At 35.2% G+C, this 23,027-nt stretch overlaps 1 protein-coding gene across 3 annotated transcripts in view; it reads right to left on the bottom strand.

Moving 5' to 3' along the window:
- VEGFC (vascular endothelial growth factor C) overlaps window positions 1–23,027 on the bottom strand; it is a 108,574-nt gene that overhangs the window by 3,563 nt on the left and 81,984 nt on the right. For all 3 annotated transcript variants that reach the window (XM_033103842.1, XM_033103844.1, XM_033103845.1), the window contains exons 4-6: window positions 10,590–10,741; window positions 1,102–1,208; window positions 457–790 (exon numbers count right to left, since the gene is read on the bottom strand). In XM_033103842.1, the coding sequence (XP_032959733.1) occupies window positions 457–790; window positions 1,102–1,208; window positions 10,590–10,741 (593 nt within the window). The remainder of the gene's footprint in view (window positions 1–456; window positions 791–1,101; window positions 1,209–10,589; window positions 10,742–23,027) is intronic.

Raw genomic sequence — 23,027 nt, 5'->3', positions numbered from 1 at the left:
TATTTTTACTACTAGATCCAGTTCTACAGTAAATGGTAGGATACTATCCTTCGTAAGTTTTGCACATTATCTACACTTTGAAAAGTTGTCCTAAAACACACCTGACGGCATCATAATTTTGGTGGGGACAGGTGTACCCTATCTGGGTGTATTTTAAAAATGCTTCACAGGTAACTTTCTGATGCATGTGTCCTCCCGCTCCTGTTGACAACCACCACCTTAGCCCCTGGGGAAAAGACTCAGAGTGTATTCTGAGCTTGGATCTAGTTTTGGTTCCCAGGGCTATTTCCTTGCCTTTTGGGGAGCAGCCGCACAAATGTTGGCATTGGTTAAAAAACGTCAGAATTTGTCTTCCAGAGCTTACTGGTTTCATGTTATTTTGGTTGAGAAAATGGCATTTCGTTGAGAAAACAATTTCCAGTAAGAGAAATAAATACAATTTATGAAGATTCTTACCTGCATGTGTGCTGTTGAAACTTCTTTCCTTTTAATAAGCACTTTTGTGAATTTTCTGTACATTCACAGGCACATTTCCCAGGGTTGAGGGGTTGATTTCTTGGGCAGGTTCTTTTACATATGCACTGGCATGTGTTTTCATCAAATTCTCTGTTGGCCCCACATGAGCTGGGGAAAAGTTTGTTTTTACAGACACACTGGCATGAGTCTCTGTCTAGTTCTTTATACGGTCCACAGCTGGAAGGCCGAAGCCCCCCTTTGCAGACACACTGACAGGTCTCTTCATCCAGCTCCTTGTTGGGTCCACAGATGTCATGGAATCCATCTACTGAATCTAGACAAACACAGGGTGGCATCTTTACTATACATTACTTGGTCCTGGGTGTGGTGTGAAACAATTAAAAGCATTGACAAGGGTCTTCATTTTTGTGTTTTTCATTATAGGGCTGTGCACAAACTTGGGTATGTTCCTTTATAAAGAAGTTAAAAACAATATTAATATGAAGCAAAAATGTTCCTATTGTGTAGTGACTTATTTCAAAGTATGATGATCTCAATATTGTACATGTGATTTTAATATGAAAATATTTGTTAATCAAAATACACACCCTTGGCATTTAGTATGAAAAACATCGTTCTGCTTACCGTCTCCAGCACTAGAAGCAAAAAGAAAATCTTGCTGAGCGAGACATCTGCAGATGTGATTATTCCATGTGTAATTTGTGGGGCAAGTCTTGTTGGCAGCCTGGCACCTTGGGGAGACAGATGGGTTAAGTATTAGTGTATCTGGTACATAGAAGGGACCATCTCTTTTCTTACCTATGTATTACATCAATGCATGCTTGTAAAACAAAATCTCTAAAATGATGTATGCATATATTAAACGAAATGTGAAAGCTCCCCCTCAAACTCCCTCCACCTACTTGTGGTATCAAATTCTAAGCCCAAAGGTGATCACTGTTAGTAGTATGGTTTTATAGCAATCCAGGCTTCTATGTTTTTAAAGCAAATACATTCATTAGTAGAATCACAGTGTTCTAGTTTGTGCGAACATGGGGTAAAACCGTTTATATAATTCTGAAATCACCTTTTCCACTGAATAGTACATTATCAACGTCTTTACATGTCATTTCATAAAGTTCTGTTCCATTATTTTTAGTGGTTGTGTAGCGCCCAAAAAATGGACGTACTATTTATTTTATTAGTCTCCTATTGGTACCTATCCAACTTTTGGCTTTTTCAAACAATTCTACAGGACACACCCTTATACATGTATCTTTACAGACTTATTTCTGAGGTACAGAAGCCCATAACTGTCAAGTGTCCATTAATACAAAATTCCCATTCTAGATTCCACCAGCAAGATATCAAAGACCATGTTTTGTTCTTGTTGTAGTTCTAGTTTTACCTCCCTTTTTCCCTCCCTTCCTCTCTTGCTTCATTTGTTTTAGTAAAAAATGAACAGCACGCTGTTCCTTTTCTTACCTTTTGGTTTATGGTTGCAGGGGTTCCTTTTGCAAACAAATTACATTGTATATACCGGGGGTGCCAAAAAAAGTACACATTTTAAGAGATGTTATCTATGTATTTTTGAAATCAAACTGAATTACAGTAGCAATGTGTAGTGTGACGTTCACTCAAAAGATGGCATTAATCAAATGAAGGCTAGCGTCATTCATTGTGTTACAATTTTATACAGTTTTTTCCTTTCTTAAAATGTGTACCCATTTTTTGGCACTCTCTGTATTTTTTCTTATTCTGTCACACAGAAGATAGCATCCCTTATATGCTGTTCTAAATCTTGCTTTTTCAGTTGACAGTATTTCCTGGAGGACACTATACCTTCCCAACAATTTTAGTTATTCCTAAGAGTAAGTCTATACACGTTACATATTTTTGTATTATTTCCTTGGCTAATCACGAACATACATCAATCCACATAAAATTTAGACAGTATTTATAAAATTTCCAAAACAGTATCATTTTTTAAAGATTTACCTCTTATTCAAAACTTTAGTATTCTTCTATCAAATAATATGAAGTTAAGTGTGTTCACCGCCCAGAGTCAGTTCTCCTTCCATCACCATATATTTGGCCCCCTTTTCCTTCACACGTACAATGTAATACATAGATGATGTATTATAGAAATGTACACTTGAAACCTATATAATTTTACTAACCAATGTCACCCCAATAAATTCAATAAAAAATAATATAAAGTTATGTTGAGTTATATAATAACAATGCCATTAATCTTGGCTGAATGAAACTCAGATCACTTTTCTATAAATGAAAGTAAATCCATTGTGGTTATGTCACCTCAGTGTTGACAGGGTTTAAGTAACACGTTCCTATGCTGATATCAGGTCGACACAGTGCCGGTGCAGTCACTGTTACAAAATCATCTTTCATTTTTTTTTTTTTCATTTTGCCAATATGTGATTTATGCTGCCATTACCTAAGCCAATATTTTTCCAGCTGTTAGCTGCAAAAAATTAGTGGATCAGGAATTCAACTATATGGAGTGGGAAATGTATTTTTTAATGTAGAAGAATGGCATATAATGAAATACAAACTATTAGATGCATGTGATAAAGATTGTTTTCTGAAATTTTATTTCAAGCATTATATATATATATGCATATAAATATTTTAATATAAGTAATATAAACACACAATGTATGTGTAAATATGATATACAACCCCTCACACATACACAAACTCCCTCTTCTCCCATGTGTGATGTGTGTATATGTGTGTCTATGGTTGCAAGGTCAAATGTATTTGTCTTTATTTGTAGTTGGAATAGTTGACAAAACACATATCTAAGCTATTCAAGTGGCAAAAAGAAATGTCAAGAATAATCTCAATCACTAGCCTAAGTGAGACTGGTGAATGATGACATTACCAACTGCAGGAATATGTGCTAATGTGTCTGTGCTTAAGATTAAGCATGTATACAAAATTGTTCATCTTAAATAGGTATGAAAACAAAATAATTTCCTATCATGTAGGAAAGACTAGAGTTTTCTCTCTAATATTTCAATATCTTCAAAAATAAAAATTCAGAAGTACATATTGTGTGTAGAAACAAAGGTAGGAATAAATGTAAGACTATACTTCCAGAAATACCATACAAAAAGAAGTAGCAATTTTATAGAATTAAATAATGATTTCATATAATCTGGCTACCTTAACTTTAATTTTTACACATTCACATCAAATAAAAATATAATCTTCAGAATAACACTCTCCATTATATTATACTTCAAACACTGTGCCCTCATAACTTGATATTACTGACTAGTTCAAAGTGAATTAAATATTTTAAATTCTAATATTCTTAAAATTTTAATTTCTAGGAAACTATGACTAGAAGCTTTGCCAAAAAAAACAAACAAAAAAACAAACTACTTACTCATCAATGTTAATACATATTTCAAAGTTGAAATTTGAAATCCTGGTAGAGGTCATTTAATTATAGTAGCATATATTTGGATGGAATGCATTTTCATAATTACCTAATGAAATTCCCTGCTTTAAAAGTGAGTAGCACGTTCTAAACATGCAAAGTTTCTCATGTGAAAAATTGAGAGACACAGTTTCCAAAATTTTAGAATGAAAGAAAATGTTTTCCTTTCATCCAACTGCAGGAATATGTGTTAATGAGCACAATTCTATCCCGCTTAGTTTAATCTCCAAAGCATTTTTATCCTATTAAAATTTCTCTCAAGTTCTGAATATTAACGTGTAAACATATTAAAATATTTACAAATTAGTTATTTTGTATACTGCATTTATAAAGTATATTGGTTTAAAGACACATTTTGTCTGCAAAGTAAAGCAGAAGATTGTACAATTATTTGTAAAGTAGATCTGTGTTGAGAATGGTATGTAAATACATTGACTTTGCTACTTTCCCTTTCCCACCCATATACACACAAACACAACCACAAATCCTGCTTATAATTTGTGTGAAGGATAAAGATGCTTTCCTATGAATCATTTCATTAATTATTTTGAAACTTCACTCAACTGGTTTGGTAATTTTTGCTTTTTGCTAGTTAAAATCAGAGGACAAAAATGTATTGTACATACTACGTAATTATTACTAGTCTTGTACTTTGATCACTGTAGTAGGCTTTTCATGCACACTCATTTTTTTTGACTCTTTCATCTTCTCTACTTTTTTGGCCCTGGAGTTTTTACATACTTGGAAATTCCCTAACTCCCCAAATCCATATTTAAGGAACAAAGACATACCACCACCTTTTGTTTGGCGTTAGTTAGAACTGAACTGAAATCTTATTCTTTTTCAAAGAACTATAATCTTTGTAACATATTTCTAATTGAAAAATACTAACTGCATCTTGATTTATATTAAACTGCTATTGATCTACGTTGCTAAATACCTCATAGATCATTGAAGATGAATATTAACATTAATTGAATGCAATTCAACTTGTAGCAGTCAATGACTTTTTTAAAAACAAATTCATTCTTTGGAGATGAAGTGTGCTATTAGTCAATTACCCTTCCTGGCAGCTCTTTTCATAAGGTATCTTTACTCAGCCCAATTGATTAAAATTCTGCTGACCATTTAGAACCTATAGTCCACAGTTCAGTTCCTCAAATAGCTATCCAATTGTAAGTCTTGTTAAATGTGGACTGTGATCCAGTAACATTTGTTTGAAAGCCTGTACTACAAGCTCTCATACGCTCCTCAGAGCATCTTCACATCATTCAGTGGGACACCCAATAGGATGCTCTGTATTTCATTAATATAACAAATAACGAGAACTCTGACCACATTAACAATTTTGAATAATTATCAAAATAGAATTTTGATTTCCTAAATGCCAACGGTTGATGTCATCTGAACTTCACCCACTATGCTAACATTACTCAAACCTGTAATTATATTATGGAATATCAATCCAGATATTTTTTGCTCAAGATTGCTGTCAGAATAACAGCTGGAAGGGCAACTATATGCTTTCATTATCAGAGCCACAGAGCCCTGGAGAAAAATGTTTCAAGTTTTATTCTAAGAGTCTTTGAACGATTTTGTTCATACTGAGCTCATCATGTGTGGCCCATGAATATACTTGACTATCTAGACAGATGTTGATATGCTTATATTTTTGCAAGAGTGGTTAAGTAAAAATGGCCTTTATATTCAATATTATTAAGTAACTTCTTTAATACTATGCATAGAAATCAGAAAGGAACACATTCAACAGAGATATACCTAAATAAAATGCATATACTCATCTTTCCTTTTATTGGTTTTTATTGACTTCACACTAATTTGTGCTTATATCTGTGTATGTTACTGTTCGCTTCTATATCCATTAGTCTACTGAAAGGAAGAAGAATGGACAGGAGATGGGGTTTTTAATGATATAAAAGGAATAAATGGATATTAGAATCATTAATGAAAATTTCATGGTTTTCACAATTATTTGACACTTAATAATTGAAGGGCAATAAAATAGCATTCATATTAAAACGTGGGCTTATAAATCTAATCTTTCACTTTTTGTGTGAATATGAATGACTGATTTAAAGCAGGAACCTGCCATATATGAAAGCTCAGTCACCTTCCGAGACTTGAATATAAAACAAGTGTCACACTTTTCGGTCAACCATTGGCTAGGCAAGTACAGGACTGCTAGTGTCTGCATCGGATGCCACCAGAACAGAGGCACAGGAGCACAGATAAGTCTGGAAGCCTATGTTTTCCTGTTTTATGTTTATTTTTTGCACTTGCCTGCTTGGATGCACAAAGTTGAGAGAAGTACGGTAGGTTAAAAAGATGGAAATCTAGTAGTTACTGTATTTGTCTGCTTGTCCAATTTATTTCTATATTTTATTTGAATTAACAGAATTAGAACAGAGAATAGATACCGTGTTTCCCCGAAAATAAGACCAGGTCTTATATTAAGTTTTGCTCCAAAAGGCGCATTGGGGCTTACGTTCAGAGGATGTCATCCTGAAAAATCATGCTAGGGCTTATTTTCCAGTGAGGGCTTATTTTCGGAGAAACACAGCAAAGGTAAGTAATCAGGATATCAGTAAAAATATCCTTTGACAATAGCCACTGATTTCATTATATCATAATAGCCACACTTTATTAACAGAAAAACAAAACAAAACAAGAAAACAACAACAACACAAGAAAAGAATGTGTGTTAAGAGCATTAGAGAGCTGATATGACATGAAAATGACTGTTTGATGCCAGGGATTCAGGGAAAGGGAGGTAGGGCTGAACAGCGGTAGCGCAGGGGAGTTGGGGGCAGTGAAACATTCTGTATGATACTGTACTTACGCATTTCCTTATACATTTGTCAAAACCCATGCGATGTACAACAAAAAGACCTTAATGTAAACTATAGATTTTAGTTAATAATATATCAATATTGGCTCATCAATCATAAAAAATACAGCATACTAATGCAAGATATTAATAATAGGGAAACTAGGGGAGGTGGCTGAGGGGATATATGGAACCTCTGTACTTCTGCTTAGTTTTTCTGTAAAACTAAAACTGCTAAAAAAAAAATAAATCTACTAATTTTTTTTTTTTTTGAAAATGGTAGATTTGGTCTAATAATATGGAACTTTATCAGTAATAATCATCAATGTGTTTTGGTTGAACTTGACATTAAGCTTCACAAAATCTTTGATCTAATAGTTCCCACCTCTGAGTAACATTATAGAAATAACCTCAGTGCAGAGAATGTACTGATGGAAACTTCTCAGTCACATGCACTTTGCTATAATTTTTACCAGTCAACCAGCAAGCCAAAGGATGCAGTGCTTTCAGTTATTATCTTTTAGAAGGCACAAATGAAACAGTCCAAAGGCAAGTACACTATACACCATAGTTAGCTTCCTTTTAGACAAAATATATTTTAGGGTCTGCAATCTCTTACCTGAATTTGATGACAAATCGCGTCCTATCAATAGGTACTCATTTGAAGTTGTTAGACAATACTTAAAGAACTTTGTAAAAAAGAGGATGAATAGACATATGAAGTAAGATTTCAACAAAAACTGTATATGAACATAATGGTTTTAAACTTGCAAAGAGGATATTTTCAAGGCATGTTTTCAAATACTGGAAAAAACAACTACAGTGGTACCTTGTTTTTCGAACGTCTCCATTGACAAACATTTTGGCTTATGAATGCAATAAACCCAGAAGTAAATGCTTCAGTTTTTGAACACGACTCAGAAGTTGAACATGTCACGCGGCTTCCGCCGAGTGAGAGATCCTGAGGCCTAGCTGTCGGCTGTTTTCGAACGTTTCAGAACTTGTGCATTACATTGGAAAACCGAGGTATCACTGTAGTTTCTGATCAACTGGTGCAAAACTATGCCCCAATTTAATTGGAAGATATATTACCTTTGCATTTCTGTTGTGATATAGTTTGTTAAATTTATGATGTTATTGTGTTTATCTCTATTTCTGGTAAAGCATATATTTGATATTATTTTAAAAATAAAGGGAAAGAAAGAAAAATTAAAATGGAAAAGAAAAACACCTCATGGGTATTCAAGCTTCTAACCATTCAGACTGAGGATCTGGTATAGATTAATAGTCCAAAGACACTGAACAGCCAAGTTCTAAATCAAAGGTTGCTGGGACTATAAATCCACTCTGTCTTAGAGAAAGGATAAGTTCTCACAAGAATGAAATTTTCCTTAACAAACCCAAATAACTGTAGCTTCTTAGAAGCAAATATTTTTATTTCGTTTCTCAGTAAACAATGTCGACCTTTATGTAAAGGAAATGAAAAACAGTAAACAAAAATAGTTTTAGCCTCGAGGCTAGACTTATCCATTTTCTCACCATTTTGTATCCCTTCTTTTTCTTCTTTCTCACCACAACATGACTGTCCCCCAAAGACTGATACAGACTCTTTATCGGGATGAAACGATACATATCCTCTATCTTTATCAGTCATTAAAAAATTCTAGATACCTTGGCTATGCCAAATATTGTCATGTCACTCCTCAACCCCCAAACTCCCTGTGCTACCCCAACACCTCTACAGAAAAGGTGAAACTCCTCGGTTTCACATGCCACATTTACAGACCCCTATAAATCCATGCAAGGGCAAAGTAAACACAATAATTGCTCTGGGTATTCAAGAAGCAAAGGTGGCTATGGTATTTGGACAAGACAAATGCAGGAGAAAGACATTTACCTGAACTCTGAGAAGTGGATGGGGCTTTGGAAATGCAGAAAAGAAAGGGCCAGACTAGCAACAATATACAGAGCAGGAAATGAGCTTGACATTCAGGGAATTAGACTGTGAAAATGGACTTGAACATTTGGAAATAATAGAAAAAAGGAAGGCCAATACCAGAATAGGGAGTTGAGAAATTTGTGCTCAATTCTTTGAGCAGTGGAAAGTTATTGCCAGTTTCTGGTAAGATGAATGAAACGATGCCTTTTTAAGCGTACTTGTGACATTCCACAGGTCTTGCAAAAATATTTGACACAAGAAAACTAGTATTGACACCACTGCATTAAATCAGAATATCTGCAGAATGAAGTAGATGAGAATGGCAGCGATGAAAATGACATATAAGTGTAGGTTGGAGCAGATATCCCCCTCCTCCCTCAAAATGACCAAGAGTGTTTGGGTATGAGATAAGGAAAAGAAGTCATTAAAGACAACTGAGTGAGTTCAAGGCCTCAAAGAACATGAGAGAATATTGTGATGTATGATGTAGAAGTAAATAAAGGAATTTAATAAATCTTTAATTTTGTACCTATTATATCTAATATAATTACAAACACAGCAATATAAGATACATTTAGATAAAATATTATAAGTCAGTAATACCATCAGGTCTTGAACTGTATTTCTGGAAACCATCAACACAGAGATAGTGACTGAAGCTCTTAGAATGGATGAGTTGCTAAGGGAGACAGGTGAGTAGAACTCTCAGAGCTGTGTGGTTGAAATTGCACATACAACAATGTCAGGTGGTACTTGTCTCTGCTTGGATCAGCATGAATTTATTCACAGATGCCAGTAAGATCTTTTCTTTCTCACATCAAGGAGGGCAGATCTGTGTCACTCAAATTAGGCTACCCTTGAGTTTTCCCTCAAGTGTCCCTGGAAAGATAAGGCCTCCTATTTGCCACACTAAGTAAAGCAGTAAAAAGAGATTCAATGGGGGAAAACTGTTATTAGCATATCATGTTTATGGTTGAGTCCCCTCAGATGCAAGGCTTTTAAAAAAACATTTGTAATATATATGTTTGCCCATCACTTGATCTATCCTCTTGTTACACATGTTGGAGTTAAGTAAGTTTTTTTTTTTCACAGGCACATTCCATATACACTGGATGTCCTAAAGAACAAAGAGTTGAATCCTCATTTCAGAGCAGAAAGTAGAGAGTTACCAGATCTCAGATGGCAATGCAAAACGATTCATTACACAGTATTGGCAGAGTCAATACTTGATGCTCTATCCAGGTCCTTCTATATAATCAATGAAGCATTTGCTTCCATTTACCAACCCAAAATACAGGATGGGAAGGAAATTTGAATAACACATGTTACTTTGAATGTCAATTTGAAGTACTGATAAGAGAAAATTCTTTCAAGCAATTAATTAATATTTAATCCTTGCTGAAATAAAAATATGGATAGATATATAGAGAAAATAACTGAGATTGAAAAAAAGGCAACTGAATGCTACTAGATACAAAATAATTTATTTCTACTTACTTTTTGTGTTGGTCCAAAATCTTACCAAGACTTAACTGTTTTTAGCTTTAACATCATTTATGAGTTTGCATACCTGATTTCATGAACATTATGTATCAATTGGACTAAATTATTAATAGTATGAATATTGGTGGTACGTGTGTTATTCCATAGAAATACTTCTTTTATTTTGTGAACTACTTTGTCTATGAAGTGGACTTCCCTGTTTCAGTTTACTTTTATTTTCCTGGTGCACTATTAAATTTGTCTTCTTTTGTATTTGATGTAAAGTACGTTATAGAAAATTTCACAAAAATTCTTTTAATAAGTGGTATTTACCTGAACATAATTTTATATTAGTAGAGGATGCAGAGAAAATATATTTAATTCATACTCACTGTGGCAGTGTTGCTGGCAGGGAACGTCTAATAATTGAGTGAACTTGTCTGTAAACATCCAGTTTAGACATGCACCGGCAGGAAGTGTGATTGGCAAAACTGATTGTTACTGGTTTGGGGCCTTGAGAGAGAGGCACTGTAATTTCAAACAACTATAAAGAAGGGACAAAAAGAAGAAAAAAATTATATAGATGCTATAAAGCATATTTATGGTAAATGTTGGAGTCCAAAAAGAGTGAAACTAACTCTTTATGATTAGGTGGTGCTGCATAATGTATGCAGGACATAAAGTTTTTACGTTTACAACATAAAAACTGTTTTGTTTCTAGTTAATATCCTTCATCAGAATAATAAAAAGTCCTTATGCTTCTCTCATGTCACTATTATAAAGCATATTAGAATTTTGATAATCAACTAATAATTATAGAGCAGAGATGTAACAAACCAATGTTTTCAAGGAAACGGAATTGTTTCAGAGTTCTAAACTATTCCAGGGGTTTAAAAGGTGGCACAGATATAAATTTATTTGTGATGTAAGAACAAAGCTATGAGCTGTACAATCTATAAATATTTGGTTAAATCCCATTTTATGTAACTGAAGACATAGACATAAAATACATAGATGTAAAAGTGATTGTCATTCCAAATTAAATTTCTACCTCAAAGTAGTTTTACATTTATGAGACCTCTTGTGAGTTTATGTATAAAAGAAAAAAAAACGTGTTCATTATTTGATAGATAAAGCTTTGTTTCTGCTAATTTGACAAAGGTATTTGGAAAATAATAATCTTAAAATAAGGTAGGGCATTTTACATAATCGTGGATTAGAATCTCATAATTTAGTTTAACCAAGTCTCATTCTGGATGTCTTATTTGTGGAGAAGTTCAGTTCTCCTCTTCTTTCTCCCAAAATAATGTTTTAAAATATTTAAATTGAAAATTTAAATTAAATGTGTAAATACATTAGTCATTAAGTAAAACTAAAACAAAGTAGATTTAAATCCCTAAGGCACTTAAAATCTAAATTATTATTAGTAATAAAAGTGAAATCCTGGCCATTGCCTGCTGGATAAGATAGTTTGTAGTATTTAACTGCAGTTGAACCACGTGTTATTTGGTACTTTTATGACAATCTGAGCAGTGCTAAAAACAATGACATACTCCAGAGCCATGACATACTTTGGCCCCTTGCTGTAATTTCATACCAACAGTTAAAGATCATTGAAAGTATTTAGAAAGTAGAGTTAGTTGTTATTTTGGCCATCCGACAGGGAGATTTACTGAAATAAATTTGAAGAATAAAATACAGAGATATCTAAATTATAAAATGCACATTTTCAACATTTGAAATGTATTCATTATATATTCATTTAAAACTTAAGCTACTTTCTTACCATAAATGCCTTAGGAAGAATGGGTACAGGATCACACCCAGCTCAAAAATTTTTATTAGCAACCCCACTAATAACTTATGTGAACTTGGGAAAGTCATATAACTTTTGTAAATTGTATATTTCTTTAAAAATTAGTAAACTGAGGATAAGATTTGATTTACTACTTCACAAGATTATTATAAAAACTACACAAGCTAATGTGTATGAATGTGATATGTATATTGATTGCTATATAGATGTTTTATTATTTGCATATATTCTCAAGATTCTAGATATTCTCCAGAATACTGCCCATTCCACATAGATAATCTCCACATGTGACTTCCATGCATCCGAACATTATATTTTGACCAGTTTCTTTTCTAAAAGACATTTATTTACCTAGTTTGGATGAAACCTTTCATTAGATGAAATGTCACATTAGCAGAAACCCATTGCACACTATGTATAACTATTTTAAGAAAGATAATTCTGTCTCTGGTCAAGATGGTGGAGTAGGTAAACACTGTGTTTGCCTCCTCTCGTGACCACATCAAAATTACAACTAAACTACAGAACAACCATGGAGAATCGCCTGAAGTCTAGCGGAAAAGAAGTCCTATAACTAATGATATACAAAAAAAGTCACCTTGAGACTGGTAGGAGAGACAAAGACATGAAACATCTGGTCCCACATCTCATATGGTGGTAAAAAACCTGCAGGGATAGTTCAGCTGTGGAGGTACCCCCTGAGGAGCAAAGGCTCCCAGCCCTAAACCAGGCTACCCAGTCCAGGATTCCAGTACCAGGAAGAGAAGTCCCCACAACTTCTGGCTGTGCAAACCAGTGAAGATTGTGGCTGGAATCCCAGGTGTTTCTTTTAAAGGGACCGCACACTGATTAACTTGTCGATAATTCACTGGCTCTGAGCTCCAGAGCTGAGGCAGCAGATCAAAAGGCACTAGGGACAGGGAGGAACTGAATTGTCTGGTTTTGGTGGAAGGAAGGACAGGCAGTTTTTTTGTAGACATAGTGCTGGAAGAAGCCATAGTTCCTTTGTTGAGCCCTACTCAACCCAGTATTCAGACACAGGAAGAAGCCACAGCTGAGTCTCAGTCAACCTGGCTAACACGTTTGCCACACCCTCATGATTCCCTGAGAATCCAACTCACCCAACTGTGGGCCCACCAAGCCACATCTCGTGACTTTTCCATACAAATGGCCTGTCTTTGCTCATGCTGTGGACTTTCCTTAAATCCCTCCAAGGTTCACAAACCCCAAACAAGCATCTGTCCTTGGTGTGCCCCATACCTCTTGCTAAGCCTGGCCTTGGTTTGCAGCTTAGCCTCAACCAGGCACCTCCAAATCCAGCACAAGTGACAACCATCTGCAGATCACTTTGTAACTCATACCAAGTGGTCCTGGGCAGGAAACAGGCAGCTGCTGTATTTGGCCTGAAACAGAGGTCCTCAAAAGAGGCCCCAGAACCAACAATACAGTGGCCAGCTTCAGACCACACCACAGCACCACCCAACCACTTCCACAAGTGACACAATGAAAGGGAAGACTGGACAGGAATCAGAGCTCTGCTAAAATAAATCTGCTTTGTAGGGTCAGCCTGTGCACAGCAGCTCCTCTACTGTAATCACAGCCAGTCCTCACAACCAAGTAGCCTGCAGTTCAACCCCTCCCACTGATGTGCAAACAGCAACCAAGGCTCTATGACTAGAGGAAGGCACAAACAACACACACAAGGGACACAATTGGAGCACCCAGCTCAGGTGACCAGGGAGACTGTGAAACTGTCTCCACAGGACATCTACTACATAAGATCACTCTACTAAGACTGGGAGTCACCACAGATCTATCTAATACATAGAAACAAACACAGAGAGACAGTCAAAATGAGAAAATATAGAAATACGTCCCAAATGAAAGAACAGGAGGAAACTCCAGAAAAAGAATTAAACAAAATGAAGGCAAGCAACATACCAAATACAGAGTTCAAAACAACGCTTATAAGGATGCTTGAGGAACTTAGTGAGAATTTCAACAAAGAGATAGCAAGTATAAAAAAGGACACAGAAACCATAAAAAAGAACCAGTCAGAAGTGAATTATATAATAACTGAAATGAAGAATGCACTAGAAGGAATTACCAGCAGACAAGGTGAAGCAGAGGATAGAATCAGTGATTAGAAAGACAAGGCAGCATAAAACATCCAATTGGAACAGCAAAAAGAAAAATCAATCTAAAAAAATTGAGGATAGTTTAAGAGACCTCTGGGACAACATCAAGCGTAACAACATTTGCATCATAGGGGTACCAGAAAGAGAAAAGAGAAAGCAAGGAATTGAGAACCTATTGGGGGAAAAAAAAAATGACTGAAAACTGCCCTAACCTGGAGAAAGAAGTGGACGTAGAAGCCTAGAAAGTGCAGAGTCCCAAAGAAGATGAACTCAAGGGGACCCACAGCAAGACACACCATAATTAAAATGCTAAATTTTAAAGAAGAAGATAGAATCTTAAAATCAGCAAGAGAAAAGCAGTTAGTTACCTACAAGGGAGCTTCCATAAAACTGTCAGCTGATTTCTCAACAGAAACTTTGCAGGCCAGAAGGGATTGGCAGGAAATATTCAAAGTGACGAAAAGTAAGGACCTACAAGCAAGATTAGTCTACAAAGCAAAGTTATCATTTAGAATCGAAGGCCAGATAAAGAGCTTCCCAGACAAGGCAAAGCTAAAGGAGTTCATCACCACCAAACCAGTATTACAAGAATTGTTATAGGAGGTTTAAGAAAAGAAAAAAGGGGGGGAAAAAAGATAAGAAATATGAATAATAAAATGGCAACAACTACATATTTATCAAGAATTACTTTCAATATAAATGCATTAAATACTCTAACAAAAAAAATTGAGGGCTGAATGGATAAGAAAATAAGACTCTTACATATGCTGCCTCACTCACTTCAGATTGAAAGATACACACACAAAAACTGAAAGTATAGGGATGGGAAAGAATATTTTATGAAAATGAAAACAAAAGGACCCAGTAATTCCACTTCTGGATATTTATCCAAAGAAACCCAAAACAGTAATTCTAAAAACATATACATCCATATGTTCATTGCAGGATTATTTACAATAGCTAAGATACGGAAACAATATAATTGTCCATCAATAGATAAATGGATGAAAAGAATGGTACATATATACAATGGAGCGTTACTCAGCCATAATAAAGGAATAAAGTCTTGCCATCTGCAAAGACATGGATGGACCTAGAGGGTATTATGTGGAGTAAAATAAGTAGACAAAGACAAATACCTTATGATTTCAATCATATATGGAATATAGAAACAAAGGAATAAACAAAACAGAAACAAATCTATAGGTACACAGAACATTTTGATGGTTGCCATATGGGAGAGATTTTGGGGGGGTAAACAAAAGGGGGAGATAAAGGGGTACAAATTGGTAGTTACAAAATAGTCATCAGGATGTAAAATATAGCAAAAGGAATATAGTCAATGGCATTGTAATAACTATGTATAGTGTCAGATGGGTACTGAATTTATTGGAGTGATCACTTAGTAAGTTATATAGATGTCTACTCACTATGTTGTATATCTGAAACTAATATAATATTCTGTCAAGTGTAATTGAAAAATAGAAAAAATATTTTAAAAATGAATGAAGAAAAGAAAGATAATTCTGCAGTGTCTAAGAACACTGCAGTTTTTCTACTTTTTATGACATCTGTGGACTCTACATTACAAAATGTGGACCAACATTACAGAAGAAATATAAAGTGGCTTAAAAAATAAGCAATTTTTAATATGTCACTTACTTAATTTTTATGTTTATATAATTTATAAATTACTTATTTAAGCTCTGCAATAGTGGAAATAGTAGAAAGACGTATAGGTTTGCTCACAAAAGTCTAACAATTTATGTCTAATAGGCAGTTAGATATATGTGCTTCGAGCTTAGAAGACCCATTTAAAAGTCGTCAATATTAAAGTTGTAATTGACATCTTAGGCACTGATGAGATTACTTGGTGAGATCATTCTGAATGAAAAGAGCAAATGTCTAATAATAGAAACCTAGGGAGCAGTAACATTTAAGGGGTGGAAAAAGGCAAATGAACTGGTAAATATGTCTGGGAAGAAGTGTGACAAGTAGAAAACCAGGAGGAGGCATTAGGAAGCCAAGGGAAGCTACAGATTGAGAGGAGAGCTTCAAAAAGTCATGTGTGGTCACAAGGTCAAATGTCTCAGGGAAATCAAGTATGTTAAGGACTGAGCAGAGACAACTGGGTATCAGTAGCAGCTCTAAGGTGCTGTAAGTATAGGTGCAGGGGTCGGAATGGAAAAACAACAGAGGCTCCATATGACCAGAGGGAAAGGGCCCAGATGGCTGTGGCCACAAGGAACACTTTTGTTTGTAGAATGCACGTAATCACTGCAGGATTTGTCATTGTCTCAAGTGACATAGGCAGAACAGAGCCCGAGAGTGAAGAATAAGGCACTATTGAAGATGACGGCTATTATAGAAGCATTAATGATGCTTTCCCACCCTAAACCTCAGCAGCAGCAGCATTCCTCCTCTCAATGATTTCTGCCATTCCAGATGCCACCCCGGCATGCTTTCCAAAGAAGAACGAGATAACAGTGAGCATCACCAGTGCTCATGGACAGACGTCAGCCATTCCTGGGTGGGTATTGTCCACAATCAGGCCCTGCCCACAATCATCCCGGGTGTATGCAGGAACTGCGGCTGTGAGGAATGTTCTAGTGAGGTGGAGATGAGTTAAATTCCTATTAAGAAACCATTTTCCTGGAAAAATAAGCCTGGCTCTATACTTTCAAAGGGTAAAAGAGAATTGTGCTGGTAAATACACTTCTAAAAGGATAAAGGGACAAGTAAAGAGGAATTAAAAAAAAAAATCATTGTTTAGAGAAGTGTGTTTCCCTATAAGTTGAAGATATCATGTGCATTAAAACTGTAGTTTGGGAGAAAAAAATGACTTATAGTTTAATTAAAGAAAAAAATTAACTATTGATGTTTTATTTCCTTTTTTTGAGTTTAAGTAGGCAATTGGCCAGCTGAGTTCAGTTAATTTGATCAAAAGGAAAAAATAGACTAAAAAACTAATATATATATTATATTATATATTATATAATATAATATTATATATATATGTATGTATGTATATATCACCTTTACATTTTGATATGTGTTTTTCAGATAATTTCCTTAACTCTCTACTTGACTGTGTGAGTGTGGAAAAAATTTAAGGGTCCAGAGAAAGATATTTGACCAATGTTAAAAGTAGAAAGATTCTTGGCAGGACACAGACCTAGCTCAGACCTCCCTGCATTCTGGAGCTACTGCAGTCACAGGAGAGGGAAGAATTCGAACTGCTAGCGCTCCCCTTATGGCCCACAGTCCCGACTGATCCCTCATATAATACGACTGAACCAAACACAGCAGAGACCTCGGAGCAAAGAATGAGGGAAGAAGGGTGAAAACAGCGATTTAAGCCCTCTCTGCCAAGCAGAGGATGGAAGGCTTAGGCACTGAGCCTAGCTGACCCCTCCTTACCCTCCCAGGGCTTGCCCCACCCCCACCCTCCCAGTGCTAGAAGTGGAATGGTAGAAGTGTCAGATCAAAAGAACAGAATATTGGCAGTTCTGAGAACTGCAGCCTGCAGCCATGGACTTGCAGCCCAACTAGTTCCTGCAAAGAGGAGGGGGCCCTGGGTGCAGGACAGGCTGTGCTGGTGGTCACAGCCATTGCTCACAGCCACCACTTACCCCCACCCCTGCTCTTGCCCCTACCTATCTGGGTGGATCTCTGCAGGGGTAAACAGAGCCACTGACACACACAGGCCCTGAATCTCGTGCATGAAGAGCTTTGAAACTTCAGAAGATTTCCATATCCCCCATCGGAGCGGTGCACTGATACCCATGCAGCCTGCTCACAAAGGAGAAGCCCATCTTCCAGGGAATCTCCCCATTGTGTGAGAAATTGGAACAGTGCAGAGAAAATGTAATACTACAGCATGAGAGAAAATTAAAGGCTGCAGAAGGAAAGAAAATAAAGCATTCTACCAACACCTACTGGAAAGCAAAGGAAAGACATCTTCCCACCAACCTGTTGCAGAACCCACTCCTGTAGATGACTAGGAAGAGAAATAATAATTTACTAATTACCATGAATAACCAAGGTAACAAGGCAGCTTAGAATGAAAATGAAAAGTCTCCAAGAAATGAACTTAAAGACATGGAAATATGTGACTTAAAGGACAGGGAATTCAAGATTGCAGTTCTGAAAAAATTCAGCAAGATGCAAGAAAACACAGACAGGCAGTTTAATGAACTCAAAAACACAATCAAAGAATAAAATGAACATTTTACCAAAGAGATTGAAATTTTAAAAAGAACCAAATACAATTTCTGGAGATTAAGAACTCAATAAAAAGAATGAATAATGAAACAGCCAGCTTAGGTAATAGAGCTGACCAGATGGAGGAAAGAATCAGCGACATCAAAGATAGAAATCTGGAAATGACATAGATCGAAGAAGAGAGAGACTTAAGAGTTAAAAGAAATGAAAGAACACTACAAGAATTTTCTGACTCCATCAGAAAGAGCAATGTAAGAATAATGGGCATACCAGAAAAAGAAGAAAGACAGAAGGGAACAGAGAGTATATTCAAACAAATAGTTGATGAGAACTTCCAAAACCTGTGGAAAGAACTAGATACTTGAATCCAAGAAGCAAATAGAACACCTAATTACCTCAATCCCAACAGGCCTTCTTCAAGGCACATTGTATTGAAGCTGTCAAAAATTAATGACAAAGAAAGAATCAAGGCAACCAGGGAAAAGAAGATGGTAACCTCAAAAGGAAAGCCCATTAGGTTATCATCAGATTTTTCAGTAGAAACTCTACAAGCCAGGAGGGAGTGGACTCAAATATTCAAACTATTGAAAGAGAGAAATTATGAGTCAAGAATAATATATTCAGCAAAGATATCCTTTAGACATGAAGGAGGAATAAAGATATTTCCAGACATACAGAAGCTGAGGGAATTTTCTAACACACAACCTGCACTTCAAGCAATACTGAAGGAGGCTACTTAACCAGCATAAATAGGGATAATTTGTGACAATAAAACATAAAAGAGGAGAGAGTAACGGTCTGAACCGGCATAAGGGAATGGAGAAAGTAGGCATGCTGAAGAAAATGAAATACTCTAAATATGGAACTTTCCTTTATATAAACCTAATGGTAACCACTCAAAGAAAAAAAAATCCAGACCTGAAATATACGACATAATAAGAAAAAACAGAGAGAAAAATCACAGAATACCACCACATTGAAATAACAGACAGCAACAAATGGCAAAGAAACAATGGAGACACAGTCCTACCAGAAAACCAAAGACAGAAGGATAGGAAATCCTCATATATCAATAATCACCCTAAATGTAAACGGACTGAACTCACCAATAAAAAGGCACAGAGTAAGATTGGATCATAAAACTAAACCCAACCATATACTGCCTCCAAGAGACACATCTCAGCTAGAAGGACAAACATAGACTCAAACTGAAAGGGTGGAAATTGACACTCCAAGCAAATGGTATCCTGAGAAAAGCAGGTGTAGTCATACTGATATCAGATGAAACAGACTTCAGGATAAAAAAGGTAACAAGAGACAAAGATGGACATTTCCTAATGATAAAGGGGACTATACAACAAGAAGACGTAACAGTCATCAATATTTATGCCCCCAATCAGGGAGCACCAAAATATACCAAGCAACTACTAACAGAACTAAAGGGAGAAATTGACCAAAGCACAATTATAATAGGGGACCTAAATACATCATTGTCAGCTATGGATAGATCATCCAAACAGAAAATAAACGAAGAAATATCAGCCCTGAATGACACATTAGATGAAATGGACATAATTGACATTTATAGAGCACTTCATCCTAGAACAACAGACTATACATTCTTCTCTAGTGTACATGGAACATTCTCAAGGATAGACCATATATTCGGACATAAAACAAGTCTCAGCAAATTTAAGAAGACTGAAATCATACCTAGCATATTCTCTGATCACAAGGCCTTGAAATTGAATATCAACTGCAAAAAGAAAGCAGGAAAAAACCACGAATACGTGGAGATTAAACAACATACTTTTTAAAGAATGACTGGGTCAAAGAAGAAATAAAAGGAGTGATCAAAAGATACATAGAAACAAATGAGAATGAAAATACATCCTACCAAAATTTTTGGGATGCAGCGAAAGCAGTTTTAAGAGGGAAAATTATATCATGACAGGCCTATCTCAAGTAATAAGAAAACTCCCAGATAAATAACCTCATGTTACACCTTAAAGGACTAGGAAAAGAAGAACGAATGAAACCCAAGGTCAGCAGAAGAAGGAATAATAAAAATCAGAGCAAAACTAAATGAAATAGAGATAATAGAAAAATTAATGTGACAAAGAGCTGGTTCTTTGAAATGATTAATAAATTTGACAAACCCTTGGCTAGACTCACTAAGATAAAAAGAGAGAAGACACTAATAAATCAGAAATGAAAGAGGGGAAGTTATCACGCATGCCACAGAAATACAAAGGATCATCCAAGAATACTATGAAGGACTATATACCACAAAATTCAATAACCTAGAAGGAATGGACAAGTTCTTAGAAACATGTAACCTTCCTAGGCTGAATCATGAAGAACAGGAAAATCTAAATAGACCGACACTCGAAAGGAAATTGAATCTGGCAACCAAACCTTCCCAAAAGCAAAAGTCCCCAGACCAGATGGCTGCATTAGTGAATTCTACCAAACCTTCAAAGAGGACCTAATACCTGTCCTACTCAAATTCTTCCAAAATATTGAAGAAGAGACAATACTCCCTAACTCATTTTATGAGGCCAGCATTACCCTAATACCAAAACCTGGTAAGGATAATACACACAAAAAAAATTACAGACCAGTATCTCTGATAAAAACAGATGCAAAAATCCTAAACAAAATTCTAGCAAATCGAATGCAACAATGCATTAAAAGATTATATTTCACGACCAAGTGGGGCTCATTTCAGGGCACAAGGATGGTTCAACATAGGCAAATCGATCAATGAGATACACCACATAACAAAATAAAGGACAAAAATCATGATTATATCAATTGATGCAGAAAAAGCAGTTGACAAAATACAACATCCATTTATGATCAAAACACTTAATAAGATAGGTATAGAAGGAAAATACCTCAACATAATAAAGGTCATATATGACAAACCCTCAGCTAGTATCATAAAAAAATTCTTAATAATTGAGTTTTATTCATCTATCAGAAGTAATTGAGTTTTATTCATCTATTCACGAAAATTCGGACCATCTACAGAGAGTGTGTTATTTGTCTCCATTAAGACATAATTGTACTATGCTGGTTCCTGTCATACATTGAGGGGGCCTCTTCCACTTTCTAATTGTTTGTGTACTAGTCTTAAGTAAAAACATTAATTGACTTTTTCATTCCAAATGATTAAATTATATTTCTACTACATTTTTAGTAAGCATAGTAATTCTGTTTCTTTACAGAACAAATTGTGAATTTTGTATAAGCTATATTTAATCCCTATGTTACTAAGAATGTCCATAGGCATTTTTCCTAATCAGATAATATGTGCTTAGAAACGTAACTCTTTTGTATTTAAAAATATTAATTAGAATCACATTATAAACTCACATGTCCCCCTCCCAAAATAAATAAATATACTTTTCAAATAACTGCAATTTCCTCTTGCTACTAGAGACATAAGAATAACCAAGAGAGTAATCTCAAAAACAGACAGACATTAATTAGAGTCCTGCACCTGCAATTTCTTACTCCTTGGATAAATTATCTAATTCCCCCCTTAGCATCCATTTCATTACAAAATAGGGATAATAATGGTGGTCATTCCATAGCAGTGTTTTTTGGATTTTCCCTCCTCCCTCTCTTCCTCCTTCTCTTCCTACATCTTCTCCTCCAAGATTCAGCTGAATTGTTTTAGAAGAATAACAAATTTTTTTATTCTGTTTTAAAATCTTTCTTGTTTAGTTTTCAATAACTATTTTACTGAGAACTTATAAGGTGCCAAGTTCCCGGCACCTTGCTACCACTGTCAAGATAGCAATCAAATAAATGGTCTGGCTTCTATGCAACTCATAGTTTTTGCAAAACGAACAATCAGAGTGAATTACAAAAAGCTTTATATAATATATATATAATATATATCTATATATATATATATAGATATATATATATATAATGATATAATGATTTATATCTATAGTAATAAATGATAATTATTTTAGACCTTTTAAATTAAACCTATTGCCACAATGCTATCAGTGAGCAGGAACTGCAGCTAACTCTCTATGAAACCGTGCTTGCCATTATATATCTGAATCAGCACAGTATTACAATTTTCTCTCAAAAGTCAGGTCTAATCCAAGCACATTTGTGAGTGAGACAAGATTCTTTATATTTAGTAAATAAGAATCCTTATATTGTTGTCAACTATTGTTGTGTTTGCTGTGCGCGCAGTAGTTTTCTATTTTAGCTGTTAAATGTATAGAGTGCAGAAAGTTTAGGTATAACGTTCAGCATTAGCTAAAATTCTATGTATATGCGTACTTAATCAATACTGATTGATGAGATAATTATGATTTGATAATTTGAACATGATTATTTCCCTAAAATAGTTTTATGCTAAAAAGTGAATTATTCTGGAACAATAAGACAATATTATCTTGTATCTAATTTAGGATCTAAGTAATAATAAAATTCATTGTGGAGACTGATGTTATACTATCAGTTTATGCCTATTAAAAGAGTTGCTGGTTTTAGAAAAAGATCACAAGGACTTATATAAAGAGGGCATTTAAACAAGGCTGGGAGTTGAAAAAAAGTCCAATTGTGCATTCTATAAAAATGAAATAAACAAAAGGAAACAGCAATCATTTCCAACTGAG

Source organism: Rhinolophus ferrumequinum, chromosome 4 (genome assembly GCF_004115265.2).
Source record: "Rhinolophus ferrumequinum isolate MPI-CBG mRhiFer1 chromosome 4, mRhiFer1_v1.p, whole genome shotgun sequence".
Taxonomy (NCBI): Eukaryota; Metazoa; Chordata; class Mammalia; order Chiroptera; family Rhinolophidae; genus Rhinolophus; species Rhinolophus ferrumequinum.
The sequence above is the reverse complement of the archived record's forward strand: the minus strand, read 5'-3'. Positions and strand labels throughout refer to the sequence as shown.